The sequence below is a fragment of the Hyperolius riggenbachi genome, chromosome 3 (assembly GCF_040937935.1).
Source record: "Hyperolius riggenbachi isolate aHypRig1 chromosome 3, aHypRig1.pri, whole genome shotgun sequence".
Classification (NCBI taxonomy): Eukaryota; Metazoa; Chordata; class Amphibia; order Anura; family Hyperoliidae; genus Hyperolius; species Hyperolius riggenbachi.
In genome coordinates, this window is record NC_090648.1 from 54,649,828 (window position 1) to 54,666,560 (window position 16,733).

At 44.6% G+C, this 16,733-nt stretch overlaps 1 protein-coding gene across 2 annotated transcripts in view; it reads left to right on the plus strand.

Annotated features, from left to right (window-relative positions):
• LOC137562614 (mitochondrial adenyl nucleotide antiporter SLC25A23-like) overlaps nucleotides 1-16,733 on the plus strand; it is an 83,295-nt gene that overhangs the window by 20,755 nt on the left and 45,807 nt on the right. For both annotated transcript variants that reach the window (XM_068274121.1, XM_068274122.1), the window contains exon 2: nucleotides 16,066-16,192. In XM_068274121.1, coding sequence (XP_068130222.1) covers nucleotides 16,066-16,192 — 127 coding nt within the window. The remainder of the gene's footprint in view (nucleotides 1-16,065; nucleotides 16,193-16,733) is intronic.

The following is a 16,733-nucleotide window of genomic DNA, read 5'->3' on the forward strand; positions in this document are numbered from 1 at the left end:
AACACAGCACAGTTATTTGTGTGCTAGGCACTGTACATAAACATGTCTATCTCATTATGTCAAATTTCAGTTCGGGTATCCTTTAACCTCCTCAGCGGTATGGACGACTATACACGTCCATCACCGCCGGAGGTCGCCGCTCAGGCCCTGCTGGGCCGATTTGAGCGAAATAAAAAAGCAGCACACGCAGCCGGCACTTTGCCAGCCGCGTGTGCTGCCTGATCGCCGCCGCTCTGCGGCGATCCGCCGCGAGCAGCGGCGAAAGAGGGTCCCCCCAGCCGCCCGAGCCCTGCGCAGCCGGAACAAAAGTTCCGGCCAGCGCTAAGGGCTGGATCGGAGGCGGCTGACGTCAGGACGTCGGCTGACGTCCATGACGTCACTCCGCTCGTCGCTATGGCGACGATGTAAGCAAAACAAGGAAGGCTGCTCATTGCGGCCTTCCTTGTTTATTCTGGGCGCCGGAGGCGATCGGAAGAACGCCTCCGGAGCGCCCTCTAGTGGGCTTTCATGCAGCCAACTTTCAGTTGGCTGCATGAAACAGTTTTTTTTTTATTAAAAAAAAACCCTCCCGCAGCCGCCCTGGCGATCTTAATAGACCGCCAGGGAGGTTAAGTCAAAGGCAGGTAGTATAACTTTATATTTACTAAGAAGACTGGTGGAAAATCGCTGTATGAGGCCTGGAACCCACTACAAAACGCTATGGCTAATCGCAATCGCTAGCGTTTTGTATGAGCAGTTTGTAAGCAATTTCATGAGCGTTTTAGGGAGCAATTTTCGAAAGTGTAATCCATTTGCCAGCGGTTGTGTAGCGATTAGCGGTTTAAAGTCTGTCTGATCCTTTCAATTATTTTTAATTTTGTTACAGTGTAAATTAACTTTAAAACGCTAGCAAAATCGCTCCGTGCAGGTTTTGATGAGCGATTACGCCAGTGATTATATACTGGCAGAGCGTTTAAGGAAATCGCTAGCGATTTATCACGCTCCCTAAACGCTCAAGAAATCTCTCTAGTGGGTTCCAGCCCTTATACTGCACTCCAGCCTTCACTGAAGTAATGTTGAGAATAGGAAGTATAGCAGCCTTTTCTACTAGCAGCATTTTGTGATCTGAACCGCTTGCGAATTGCAAAATGATAGATCCTGCCTACACTAAGGGCTCGTTCACAACTAGGTCATTTTCGGCCTTTTTTCAAGCGCAGGTGATTTCCAAAATCGCCCACAAAACGCTTGTGCAATGATTCTCTATGAAAAGGTTCATATTGGTGCATTTTGTCTGCTTTGCGCTCTGCAAAGCGGCGCCTTTACTATTTTGGGGTCGATTTTGCTCTAAAAAGCGCTTTATGCGACGATTGCGTTCACGTTTTTAAGAATAAATACCGTACATTGTATGGATTCTTTTCCTGGTCAAATAGTTCACTTCCTGACTGACGTCAGGAGGTGACAAAACGGAATTACTCTGCAAAAGCGTTTTGCCCAAAATCGTAGCGCGCAATGGAGCGCCAGGAGGGGGAAAAAAAATACTCAGAAAATCGATGCCATCAGCGATTTCAATTTTAGATTTTTAGCGGGCAGCGCGGTGGCGTAGTGGTTAGTGCTCTTGCCTTGCAGCGCTGGGTCCCTGGTTCGCATCCCAGCCAGGTCAACATCTGCAAGGAGTTTGTATGTTCTCCCCGTGTCTGCGTGGGTTTCCTCCGGGCACTCTGGTTTCCTCCTACACAACATACAGATAAGTTAATTGGCTTCCCCCTAAATTGGCCCTAGACTATGATGCATGCACTACATGATACATACATAGACATAAGACTATGGTAGGGACTAGATTGTGAGCCCCTTTGAGGGACAGTTAGTGACAAGACAATACAAGACTGCGTAATATGTCGGCGCTATATAAATACTGAAATAAAAAAAAAAAATTAGTTCCTGCTTGCATGCAAACTGTGTGCTGTTTGAAATTGGATCAATCGAAATTAACAGGAAGTGCATTTGATTGGCCAAGTTTTTATCCAGGTTGCATGGAAGATGGAATATTAAAGTAAATCAGAAGCAACAATAAACAAATAAAACCCCCAAAGTCTATAATATTGACTGACATTTTTAATGCACGGCATGGACACAGCTGTGCGAGTCCATACCGTGCAAGGCACAAGCCGCCGCCCATTCGCCATAGGGAAGAAGAGGGGAGGAGACGTGAACACGTGTACTGCAGTCATGGGGGGCGTGTGGCAGCCATGCTGGATACACAACCGGCAGTTGTGTGCAGCGGGAAGGGAGGGAATCAGGGTTTTACTGGTACTTACCTAATAAGAGGGAAGCCTCTGTATATTTCAGGGGCTTCCAGCATCCTCGTCTAGACCACTGCCCTTTCCAGGAGCCTCTTGAGGATCGCATCTATGGTCCTCTTCATGCACGAGGATGGCCAGGCCTGAGCAGCAGCACGGATTACTGCGCATGTGCAGGTGCAGTACAGCCCGACTCCTCCATGAAGAGGAGCGCGGCCATGTAACATATCTGACCAGCTTTTGTCAGGTCTGTCCCTGGTGGGGCCCAGGAGGATGTAGGAAGCCTCTGCAAGATCCCTCTTCTTATGTAAAGAATCTGTTTTTTTTTTTTTTTTTTTTTTTTTTTTTATTCTTTCAGGCTCAGTCTCGCCGCCGGGCTTTTTCCTGATTAATTTAAGGCATTCGCCTTAGATTCAGGAGTCACTTGCATCATTGCCTGAGAGAAGACAGATTTTTCAACTTAATTTATTCTTCAATTTATATAATAACTTTAATGAATCTATACCATTTTTTACTCCTTCCACCTCCTACTAAATCTTTCATAGCCCACTTAAAAAAGGAGTCAGAGCCTTTCATACCACAAACATACCATACCATACATACCGTACCAAACATACCATAACAGGCTATGCCGAGAGTCTGCCTCCCCACCAAGTATATTTTACATTAACCTTACCATTATTTTAAATATTTTCCCAAGGGAGAGCATTCCGCATATTACCCCATATTTCTCTAAAAAGACCCTCAGCAGTTGATCGGGCCACCGTGGGGGCATTGGTGACTCCGTCATATACGGATTCCATTTCTCTGAACCAGTCACCAATATGGGGGTTCCCCCCACCCTTCCAGTGTTTTACAATTATTTTTTTCAAATAGATAGAGCCAATCTCCTTTAGGAAATTGCTTTCCCTATTTTCTTTCGAGTCTGTTATGCTAAATATTACATTAATTATGGAAATATTAAAACACCTATCTGCCACCTTTTTACCGAATTTAATAAATTGTTCCCACAAGGTACAGATCGATGGACAGAGCCGCCACATATGCAGCTCCGCTCCCCCTAACCGCCCGCATCTCCAACATGGAACATCCGACAGTGGTCCGAACTTTCCCGCTCGTTTAGGTGTCAAATACCATCTTGTTATGATTCTATATTGCATCCATTGGACATCAGGGTCAGGGATATTCCACACTGCCGACCATATTTTAGGCCATTGTTCAGACAAGGACATTTTCATAATATGCTCCCATTTTTTACAGTATGAGGGAAGTTCACATTGATCATTAGATTGTAAAAAATCATACAACGAGGACAATATTTTAGGGGGTCTCTTATTCAGAAACAAAAGTTTTTCAAAGTCGTTTAAGTCCCTTTTAAAGGGTCCACTTTTATTTTTATAATTCTGTAATTGAATAATGCCCCAGGGTACGTTTCTTTCTACTGTTGTTCCCAGGATCCCTTTTATCCCTGCTTCCCTGTTACCAAAGACATGGATTAGGCGGGTGTCCAAGTTCAGGCCATTCCCGGCAAACCAAGAGGCCGAAGACGCGGGCGGGAAGTCTGGGATATTTCTTAAAGATGTCAAAAGAGACAGGCCATCTTTTAATTGCCAACTTTTCATGAGCCCCACTAAGACACCTAAGGTTGGTTTTATCAGAGGGTGGGTTGACGCCACCCATAGCCCCCGCACCTGTACCCATTGCCAAGAGAACAATATCTCAAGGTTTAATTCCCCCTTCTCTATGTTTACCCAAGCTTTTTCCCCTGAAGATGTAGAATGCTCTCCCCTCCAGTCAATTATCCTTACCAAATGTATACTTTTATAATAGACTGATAGGTCGGGTGCTGCCAATCCGCCCCCAGACTTACTTCTACTAATTGTCCTGTAATTTATTTTACGTGGGACTCTTGCCCAAATAAATTCTTGAAATAATCTATTCCATTCCTTAAACCATGTGCTGGGAAGGGCGATCGGTACACACTGCATACAAAATAAAATTTTGGGTAGAATAAACATTTTCAAAATTGCAATACGCCCCAAGGGGTTAAAATAAGGTCTATCCCATCCCTTAAGTTTCTTTTTACTTTCTATTATTAATTTTTTATAGTTTAAGTTGAAAAAGTTGTTAATTTCACCACTCAGATTAATTCCCAAATACTTTATTACCTTCTTCCAAGAGTAACAGTTATAGTCTTGTATTCCCATTCTAGTGCTACGGGTGCATCCTAGGTCAAGAATCAAACACTTTTCTCTATTTATCTTAAAGTTTGAGCTACTTCCATAACTATTAAATAAGTCCTCACACCTCTTTAGAGATGTTACTGGGTCTCTAAGCACCAGCAGGAGATCATCCGCATATGCCAATGTTTTAATTTCAACATCACCCACTGTCATACCACTGATGGTTGGATCATCTTGGATAGCTCGAATCAGCGGTTCAAGGCACAGATTAAAAAGTCCAGGCGACAAGGGGCAACCCTGACGCACTCCATTAGATAATTTAAATGGGTTAGAAATAGAGGAATTGACTATTAATTGAGCACTCAAATTACTATACAGCAATCTAATTCTTTCAATAAAGGCTGACCCGAAGCCAAATTTCCTTAAACAATTAAATATGAAAGAGTGTGAGATCCGATCAAAAGCTTTTTCTGCATCAACGGCTACCAGAATTGACTCCTTTCTTCCTTTCCTACTATCGTGAATTACATTGATAGCAGTATATATATTTTCATGAATATGTCTCTTTTTCCTGAATCCGATCTGTTGGGTTCCCAGCAATTCCTCTACTGCCTCCTCCAGCCTAGCTGCAAGGATGCCTGAATATAGTTTAACATCCGTATTTATCAATGAGATAGGTCTAAAACTCCCCGGGTGCTGCAAATTCTTTCCTTCTTTTGGGATAAGGCAAATAAGGGCCCTATTAGTGATGTCCGAAAATGCAGCACCACTTGCATTATCATTAACCATTCTGCAAAAAAGAGGAGCCAATTCCTTCACAAAACAGCCATAAAATTCTGGTCCAAAACCATCTGCGCCCGGACTTTTTCCCCTCTTAGCCCTATCAACCGCCGCCACAAATTCAACCTCTCTAACTTTTCCATCTAGTAGTTGTTTCAAATCATGTTTAATTGTGGGGAGCTCAACCAGATCCAAAAAAGAACTTGAGGTCTCTGTTTCCAGAGGTTTTATATTATAAATTTCCATATAATAACCCACAAAGGCATTACTGATTTTCTCCTGCTCGTGCACCAAATTTCCCTCTCCATCAATAATTTTCCCAATGAATCTATCCTCTGACTCTTTTTTCTTTAATAACTCTGCCAGTACTTTACTGGAACTATTTTTCCCTCTACGAAACGAGTCACAGGCACTATAGTATTCTTTTTTGCACGCTGAGTTTAAAATTTGATTTAGCTCATTTCTAGTTACCATCATCTGTAGGGATAATTCTGGATCTGATCCTGATTTTTTATGTATTTTTTCCAGGTCTGCTAGTTCACTTAGCAACTTTTTAATTTTTTCTTTTTGATCCTTCACCCTCTTAGCATTAATACCAATAAAGATCCCCCTAATTACACATTTTAGGGCGTCCCATATTATTTCCGGTGCATGTTCCCCAATATCATTATAATTTAAGAATTCCAAGATACTAGATCTAATTTTTTCTCTAAATTCTTCTTCCTCCAATAATTTAGGGTCCATTCTCCACCTAGGTCTCGAAATATTTTTATTTGATATGTTTATTATTAATTCAACGGGCGCATGGTCAGAGTATGTAAAACTTCCTATACTGATGTTAACTACATCAGATATAAGGACGTGGGGAACGAACCAATAATCAATTCTAGAGTAACTTTTATGGGGTGGCGAAAAAAAAGTATAATCTCTACCGGAGGGATTCTTAATTCTCCATATATCTATTAGTTTATTAGAATGTAGCATGTCTTTTAGTTTATGGAGATTTTTGACCGACAACTTGTTACTATCTTTAGAAGAGTCAACCTCAGGGTCTAGGGCTAGATTTAGATCACCTCCCATTAAAATCGACCCTTTAACCATTTTATTTACTTTTTTTAAGAATCTACAAAGGTAGTCCACCTGACTCGTGTTAGGCGCATAGACATTTACAATAGTTAGAGTAACACCTTTTACCCTTCCCAGCACAATCAGGCCCCTCGCTTCACTATCTCTATATACATTATCGACAGTAAAATCAAGGTTAGACCTAATGAGAATGGCAACACCACAAGTTTTTTTATTCTTATTATCATTAGTGATCCATAGCTTATACCGTTTATCAAAAAAGAGAGGCTTTTTATCAGCCTTAAAATGGGTTTCTTGCAAAAGAGCAATATCGACTTTTTTTCGAATTAATTCGTCTATTATTCGTCCCCTTTTGGGACCTGAATTTGCCCCCTTGACATTTATGGTAATCAATTTTAATGTATTCATTTCTTTTCCTTTATCCTCCCCCCTCTTCCCCACACCCCCCTCCCCCCTCCCCTCCTCACCCCGTGCAGCAAAGCCTGTTAACACACACCCATCCAACATACTGTTCATACCATTTAAGTCCAGTTTGGACGCCCAGAGAGTCAAATACTTTATCTCTGGGTATTTCCAACTTCCAACCGTGATCTAACCAATAGTTGACCAAGGTGGACCTGTTTGTCCCAATCCCCCCCCCCCCCCCACCCCTCCCAATCCACAAAAGCATTATGTATTACACCTTACTCCTCCCATTCAGGTATCTCTATAATGGGCAAGCCCAGATGTGCCAAAAAAGGTTGCACTGGGTCACCGTCTCTAAGCACCGAAGACTTTGAGCCAATTGTGGCTCTTAAGGAAAGAGGAAAGCCCCATCTATATACACCTTCAGCTTTTTTAATATTTGCAAGTATTGGTTTTAAAAGCCTTCTCCTATCAATTGTTCTCTTGGATAAATCTTGAAACAATTCTATTTTAGATTCCTTATAAAGTATTGTATTTTGCAGTCTTGATTTTGTCAGGATTTCTTCCTTAGTCTTATGATAGTGGAGTTTACACAAGATGTCTGTGGACATAATTCCATTTACTGACTTCTCCTTTCCTACTCTATGAATCCGATCGATTTCTAATTTCTCTAGCGGGATTTCTCCCACGATTCCCTTAAATAAGTCTTGTACGATTTGCGGGAGATCCCTTTGCTGAATTGCGGAAGGCAGGCCTCTAATCTTTATGTTATCTCTTCTGCTCCTGTTTTCCTGGTCGTCAATTTTATGTTTAAGCTCACAAATAAGTTTTTTATCCTTTGATACTGTTTCCTTCACCCCCTTTCCCTCAGCTCTTAATTTCTCCAGACTCTCTTCTAACAGTGTTATTCTTCCTGTTACCTCCTCTATTGCCTCCCTTATTGGTGTTAATTCCTTAGTGATTGATTCCTGTATCGAGTTTTGTACTGTAGCCACCATTTCCTTCTGCATCCTATTTGTATATTCATCCAGGATAGCTCTTAATTTTTTATCCAGCATTTCTTCTGTGATACCATCACTCCCCTGTCGCCTATCCTGAGCCCTGGTCGCCCCTAAACCTTGCTGCGCAGCCATTTTTTCGTTTTGAGCCCGGCTGGTTGCCTCTGCAATTTTTTTAAAGTGAGTTGCTATGTCAGATGGTGTAAAACTACCTTGTTGTGTTACAGCCAATGAAGGCTTTCTGCTTGGGGTTTGGAAAGGGGAGTTATTTGAGATTATTTCCTTTCCAGAAAGAGTCACTTTTTGTTGATTTGCAGTATGTCTAGGACTTGCCGCTAGTTGTACTTTCTCTGTATTTTTCTCTGTATAGGGGTTTTTATTTCTGTTTCTTGTTCCAGATGCCATTTACCGGCATAGGCGAAATAATTTTGCAGAGATTCTTATTTATATATATTTTTTTTTTTTTTTTTACTTTTCCCCTTTTAATAATTATGAAGATGTCCGCCTTCACGGTAACGATGCACTAAAAAGCAGAGGTAGTTCTGAATGTAATATAAGGGCAGTATAAGGGCACCCTATTCTTGAGTAACAAAAGTCAGCAAAGGTCAGCAACAGCAATAGCACTAATGGCAGATAACGACAGCAATAGACATAAAAAATTGAGTAGCCATAAATACCATAAGTTGACATATACTTATCCACATCCCAAACGTATGACGATCCAGTTAATCTGCAGATGATCCGCAAGAGATCACAACAACTTATGTCCAACTTATATCCAGCTTATATCCAGCAGCTTGTATCCAACAAAAAAGAGCAGGAGCAGGAACGGGAACAGAAAAAAACCTGCTGGTACAAGCAAATTCAGTCGTGCACTGCAATGCAAAGGTTATAGAGCGCTTATACAGCTTTAGTGCGGCATTGATGCAGCGTTAATGAAGCGTTATACAGTGTTTGAGCAACGATTATGCAACAATTATGCAACAGTTATGCAGCCCTGCATGTAGAAAAAAGGAGATATGGAGGATATGGAGATATGGAGATATGGCGTGGAGGTATGGTATGGAAGTATGGAAGTATGGCATGGAGAAAGCAATTTCATAGCCTCCTGATCACTACTGCGAGGGGCGGAAGAAGAGCTGAGAGGCCTGGGACTGAGGGGACTCAGAAGAAGGAGAAGGCGGAGAGGGCAAGGGGAAAACGACCACAAAGACCCAGCCGCAGCCACAGCCACAGAGGACCTACTCCCACAGAAGTTTATCTGCTTGTCTGCTTGTCTACAGGCCGATGATCAGATGACCAGAGGGCCCCGAATGTGCCTAAGGAGGCTGGGACGTTGGAGCGCTAGATCGCTGAAACGCTGAAGCGTCAATGTCAAAAACAGATAGCACATGGGCATCAAGGGAAGAGCCAGACGGGCAGCGGGCAGCGGAAGAGTCCAGACCCCCGAGCGGCTACAGCCAAGCAAACCAGACGGCAGGGTGGCGAAATGACAGGCGGCGGATCAGCGGCAGAGCGGAGCGCCGGCAGAGCGACAGAGCGGCAGAGCAAACATCGGCAGAAGCAGGCACCAACACCAAACTACCTCCAACTACCCCCAAACCACTCCAAACCAGCGTTCCAGGTGATTCCGGATCCGGAGCGATCACACACGGATGTCTAGATGACAGTGCGGCAAGGCAGCAGCAGCAGGTGCAGACGACAGGCAGAGCAGGCAAAGTATCAACGGGTCAGTCACAAGCTCCAGCATCGGCACCGGCATCAGCTCCATAGAGAGGCATAGAGAGGCAGGCTGTATCCAGGAAGGGGCGGGATCAAGCGAAGGGAAGCAGGAACAGACAGGAGACGGACTCACATCTCACAGCCGGCTCACATCTCACATCTGTTTATTTTTATTATTTTTTTTTAATACCACCTCGGGTTTGTGTTAAAGGGATACTGTAGGGGGGTCGGGGGAAAATGAGTTGAACTTACCCGGGGCTTCTAACGGTCCCCTGCAGACATCCTGTGTTGGCGCAGCCACTCACCGATGCTCCGGCCCAGCCTCCAGTTCACTTCTGGAATTTCTGACTTTAAAGTCAGAAAACCACTGCAACTGCGTTGCCGTGTCCTCGATCCCGCTGATGTCACCAGGAGCATACTGCGCAGGCCCAGTATGGTCTGTGTCTGCGCAGTACACTCCTGGTGACATCAGCGGGAGTGAGGACACGGCAACGCAGGCGCAGTGGTTGTCAGACTTTAAAGTCAGAAATTCCAGAAGTGAAGCGGAGGCGGGGCCGGAGCATTGGGGAGTGGCTGTGCGGGCACAGGATGTCTGCGGGGGACCATTAGAAGCCCCGGGTAAGTTCAACTCATTTTCCCCCGACCCCCCCCCCCCCTACAGTATCCCTTTAAAGTGGACCTGAACTCTTGCACAGGACAGAAGGATAACAGAGAGAATTGCAGCCTGTATCTATTTAGGGAGTTTAGCCCAGGGCTGCAGAGTCGGTACAAAAATCACCCGACTCCTCAGTTTATGAAACCTCCGACTCCAGGTACCCAAAATTACTCTGACTCCACAGCCCTGGTTTAGCCTGTCTAATCCTTCTTCATCTGTGACTAATCACAACTGTAACTTGATCACTCAGCTTTGTCAGCTGGCTGCCTCGGCAGAGCAGCTAATGTGTAGACACAGGATATTAACCCTAGGTCTGCTTCCACGAAAGCAGGAAGTAGACACACTGCAGATTTACTGCAGCATTTCTATCAGCTGTAACAAAGAAATGTGTTTCTTTACAGGTTATTATGCTGTTGCGTAGCTTTTAAAGCAGAGTTCTGAGTTCAGGTTCACTTTAATTAAGCATCCTGCTGACCATTATTAATAGAGAGGCCATTAGATAGGTAGAAGATTTAGAAATAGCGATATTATCGGAGGACATGAAGCTTACTATGAATAACAAATCGCGGCAGTCTGTTAGTTTGGCTACAATCAATGTTTATTACATGTTATGATTGGTATGTGTATGAAAAGCTATAAACCAATCACAATGATGTGCAGTTAGACCTACAGAAGAGAAAAGAGCTCTGTATGCCGGTGACAGCTTCCATTTGTTGTTCACAGACACAAGATTACCCAACGTTCGCTTTGAGGACTTGATTGCCATAAAAGCAGATCATTATATTGCAGTATAAAGACTTTACAAGCCCGTATCTTGCTATAGATAGCGTGCTGCGCACTATCAATGCTGCTCACTATCAATGCTGCGCACTATGTAATGTTATCGTAATAAAGAGACTCTGAAGCGAGAATAAATCTCGCTTCAGACCCCATAAATAGCAGGGGCATGTGTGCCCCTGCTAAACCGCCGCTATCGCGCCGCTAAACGGGGGTCCCTTCACCCCCAAATCCCCCACTGCAACACTTGGTCGCAGACTTGGTCGCTCCTGGAGGCAGGGCTAACTGCCGCAGCCCTGCCTCCAGTCGCGTCTATCAGCGGCGCATCGCCGCCTCTCCCCCGCCCCTCTCAGTGAAGGAAGACTGAGAGGGGCGGGGGAGAGGCGGAGATACGCGCTGACAGACGCGCGTGGTGCAGGGCTGCGGCAGTTAGCCCTGCCCCAAACAGGAAGCGCTCCCCCACTGCACTGAGGGTATTTGGGGGTGAAGGGACCCCTGTTAAGCCGCGGGATAGCTGCGTTTTAGCAGGGGCACACATGCCCCTGCTATTTATGGGGTCTGAAGCGAGATTTATTCTCGCTTCAGACTCTCTTTAATTCTATAATGTTCTGAGACTGTGAAGCTGAGTTCCTGCTCTCTGTGTCATTTAATGAAGGGGATCTGCAACCAAGGATTCAACTTCATTCCAGTTCAGTAGCTGATACCCCCTTCCCCATGAGAAATCTTTACCTTTTCTCAAATAGATCATTAGGGCTCTACAAGGCTGATATTGTGGTGAAACAGTTCCCACAGTGTGATGTCATGACCTTGGTCCTGACAGTTTGCTGTCTGTGAACCTTGTTGCATTGTGGGAAATAACAGCTTTTTCCAACAACCAAGTAAGCAGTATCTGCCTCTGTGCATAGAACTCTCACTAACAAACATTCTGTACAGATCACCTGGCAGAACGAAAGATGCCACCACCCAGTGATACATGCAGAATTTCAATCAGGGAGAGGAAAGATTTTACAGTGGGCAACCACTGAAATAATGTGTAAATGAATATTATAAACAACTAGATTACCTTTGCTACTTTTAGTTTATTCTGCATAGCATTTGCGAAGACCCTAAAGGACTACTCAGCTCAGTCTCCATATTATAGTGAGCACTAGTGACTTGGTCTGTCCCTAATGCGCCGCGCGCGCGCCCACCGCGCACACCGTCGCACGCACACACGCCCCCGGCACGTGCGACGCACACTCGCCCGCCCCTTTTGGCCCCGTCCTCTTCTGGCTCTTGCCAGTGTCTCTGCGACCCTGCACATGCGCAGTGCAGAAAAAGCACCGACGGACGGACATGGGACGCGGGGACACTTGCCTTTTATTAGGTAGGATAAGCAACTTTATTCATTATGTTATTTTCACTACAGTTCTTTAAGCTATTTACAGTGCACTTGCAAAAACTGTTCACTAAAAGGATTTTATTTTCATTAGTAAGGAGTTCATTGGGCAAGACTCCCTAACACTGCTCAGTGTTCTCCCCAGAAATATTTTCCAGCCGGGTGGCATGAAAAAGTAGCCGGGTGGGGAAGTAAGGTTACGCAGGGTGCTGCTGGGTCAGAAAGTAAGGAAACGCTGAAAGGAGAGTGAGGGTCATACTGGCTGGGGAATCGCACTGGCTGGGAAGAGGTCAGCATCACACTGAGTGCTACTGGGTGGGACGATAACTTGTTCAAGAAACAAAAAAATCGCATTGCGAATACTCACAAAATGCTGTATGCAGTGCATTTCTGATTTTCATTCAAATCGCAACTGCAGTGTGAATGCCACCATAGGGCAGCTTTGTCATAGCGATTCTCTGTTCGCTGGCGTTCAGCAAAGCTCTAAGGATTCCCTGAAAAGCACCTGTGTGAATGGGGCCTTAGTGCCATAGCCCCATCATCACACATATGACCTGACACCATTCACCATCCCTGCATGCAATGTATGTTACTCCTGCTGCTGCACACACTAGTTGCAGAGGAGTGCTGACTTAAAGCTGATCACACGGGCAGGCGACATGAGTGGTGAGAACTCCAGCGAAGACTTTGCAAAAGCCATGCTAGTTTAAAGGGGAACTGAAGTGAGAAGAATATGGAGGCTGCTATATTTATTTCCTTTTAAACAATACACATTGCATGGCAGCCCTGCTGATCTACTTGGCTGCAGTAGTGTCTCAATCAGACAAGAAACAGGCATGCAGCTAATCTTGTCAGATCTGACAACAATGTCAGAAACACCTGATCTGCTGCATGCTTGGCTAAAAGTATTATAGGCAAAGGCTCAGCGAGGCTGTCGGGTAAATAAAGATGGCAGCCTCCTTATACCTCTCACTACAGTTGTTCTGTACAGCACAGTGATTTGTGAACATACAAGTAGTCTGTCTGAACTCAATGGATGTATGTCTTTCTCAACCTAAATAACTAACTGCTGAGACAAAAAAAAAAGGCTAAACTTGATGTAAAATGCTGAACTAAACTTTTTGCCATTGCCCATACTGAAAGCTAGATAATACAGTGATGGAACTGAACTGAACAATTTGGGGTTAATAGCTAGCAAACCAAGTGTCAGCTTGTGATAAAGTGCAGAGACACAGGAGGCAGAATGAAAGCTGCCTTTTACAGCCCCTGTAAACCACATATCTCTCTAGCTGAATGCTCAGACTAATAGAAACATGTTGATATGTTAATGTGCCACACTTCTTTGAGATCTCTGACACTCCTGTGACCTGAAGGACCTGGGGAAGGGGGCATTGTACATGCTGCTCTGACGGAAAGGAAGAGAAGAGCGTCTGTCCACTGTAGTAGCCAGCGGGAGTGACTCACCAAAAGATAACAAATCAAACCGCACATTCTTTTCAGTGCGGACTCCAGCTTAAAGTTCCTTCGGTCTGCCTGTTCCTCTCTCTGCTATGAGATTTCCCTGCCCTTCCACGCTGCTGATAGGAAGGAGCGAGCTGAGGAGGAGGGCGGAGATGGTGTCTCTGCTTGCCTTCCAAGCTGTCATGTCTATCGTGCGGAGGAAAGAATTAATGATGCAGAAAGCGGCCAATCACAGCAGCCGGGCGGGGACAGAGATCTGGTGGGCGCTCCGCCCGGGTAATAGGCTCTGGGGAGAACACTGACTGCTACTGCCTACTGAGTGCGCTCTAGTGGCTGCCTCGCAAGCGCTTTGAGTCCGACAGGAGAAAGGCGCTATACAAAAAAATTATTATTATTAGTGACTGTTTCAGGTTACAGGAGCAGGAAGCTGGAACTACTACTACAGAAGCAGAACAATAGGGACAGGGTGAGAGGTATCCCTGAAGGGAAAGCCAGTGACACCAGGGAATAGCTGTACTTATGCTGAATCTTCACTTGAGACAATCAGAAGTCATACGTTTTGGATCATGAAAATATGAATTGCGCACAAAGCTTGAAAACCAATGTTCATGTTTTGCTCAGGTTTGGGATAGACTCTAATTAGCACATTTCAGCCCCTTCCAGTTTCAGACACCCCGACAGAATTGTCATTATAGTTTATATGTAGAGAGATGTACATCCCCTTGATTCGAATCCAGACAAAGGTTCTCGTGTAAAGCGGACCTGAACTCAGAACTTACTCTCTGCTCTAAAAGCGAAGCAACAGCATACTAACCTTTAGGCTTTGTTCAAATCTAAAATCGAAATCGCTGACGCCAGCGATTTTTGATTTTGAGTGATTTTTTTTTTCTCTTGGAGCTTACCTGCGCGCTTCGATTTTTTTGTAAAGCACTTTTCTAAGCGCAAGTCAGGAAGTGAACTCTTTGACCCGGAAAAAGAATAAATACAATGTATTTATTCTTAAAAGCACTGGTGAAATCGCTATGCCAAGTGCTTTTTCAAGCGTTTCACGATTTTCCTATACCTGCCATTATAGGGAAATTACCCCAAAAATGGTACAGGCAGTGCTTTGCTGAGCGGATCGGAAACAGACCGCTCAGATGTGAACACTCTCATAGGGAATCATTGCACAAGAGCTTAGAGGGCCTTTTTCCACTGCACAGCTGAATCACACATCGCTAGTGATTTTTAAATCGCTAGGGTTGCTACTTTTCCACTATAGTGATTCGATTTACAAATTGCAAGTCACAATCGCATTCTGGAACGATTTTAAGAGGGATAATGCAATGCAAATAACAAATCGCAATCGCATAACAAAATTAATAAAAAATCGCAATCGCTGGCGTTTGTGATTGCGATTGCTATTGGAAAAGGACCCTTAAGCCCCGTTCACATTACATGCGTTACCGTCCGTTTTTCAGCAACGCATGCGGGAGGCAGAAACGCACGGCATCAGAAGTGTATAGACTGCACTGATGTTCACACTGCATGCGTTCCGGACCAGTGCTGCCCGTGAACGTATGCTGCACGCATTTTTTTCCCGAAACGCGTGGCTGACCCATTCACCACAGTGAATGGGTATCAGCCACGCAACACATGCAAACGCAGATGGCGTGCGTTCATACGTGTTGCGTTCCGATCGCACGGCCATTGGTAACATGAACGGGGCCTCTGGGCGATTTTGAAAATAGTCAGCGTTTAAAAACGCCCTAGGTGAGAACGAGCCCTTAAAGAAAAAACATTTCTTTGTTACAGCTGATACTAATCTTTCACTAAATCTGCAGTGTGTCTACTCAGTGTCGGACTGGGCGGTGAAAAAACTGTGGAAATCCACCTGCTGGCCAAGCAGCAGTAACCCTGTGTTATCACTCCCAATAGAGACCTGTAGCAAGTCTTCACTGTGAGCAGCAACACCTGATTACTGCTGCTTGGCCAGCAAGTGGATTTCCTCAGCTTTTCCAGCTCCCAGTCCAACACTGTGTCTACTTCCTACTTTCACAGAAGCAGGCATATTGTTAACATCCTGTGTTTACAGTTTAGCTGCTCTGCCACCAGCTGACACAGCTGAGAGATCACATTACAGTGATTATTCACATATGAGGGGAATTAGAAAGGCTAAACTCTCTATATACATACAGGGTGCATTTCTCTGTGTTTTCCTTCCGTCCTGTGCAAGAGTTCAGGTCCACTTTAAACTGGACTTCTTCCACTTCTGTACAATGTGACTGTGTGAATGCTAAGAGCATTATCTGTAGGATTAGCTGTCAGTGTCGGTATTTATAAGTATGTCTCTCTCTATACGCAGGAGATCCTCAGAGCGGGAGACACGGATAAGGACGGTCAGCTGGATTTCGAGGAGTTCACCCGATACCTGGAGGAGAGAGAGAAACGCCTGCTCATCATGTTCAACAGCTTGGACCGCAACAACGATGGTGTATATATAACACATCTGTAATTATAGACACCACGGCACCCACGTACTCACCCATACAGGGGGAGGGGGACACCATCCTGTGCTGAAAGTGAATGATTGCTGCTAGCAAATGGCCACATTCATTCAATAAAGTTAGGCCAAGAAAAAAAAGTTTTAAAGGTTAAAAAAAAAAATTAACATGGTCCCAATAAACTAAAAAGTTTTTCTTTTATTTTTAAATCTCCAGTTAAGTTTTAACCCCAGCCTAGCCTATTATCCCATAGAATAACCCTTGTAATATCTATACCTGTTATAAACTTTGAATGACTGCCGCCTGTAGCGATCGGATGCGATTGCTGGAGCAAAAGTTTGGGGCCCCAATGCTCTACAGAGGTATTTCTCCGCTGTTGCATAGCAACACATCTGTACAGTATGTGCACTATGCCCCACCCAAACAATCGCCCTAGTGAACGCACCTGACCGCTACAGACGCACAGACTGGGGATAACGGTCCGCCACATGCTCAGCTAGTAATAACATTTGGCATATGGGGTGTCATC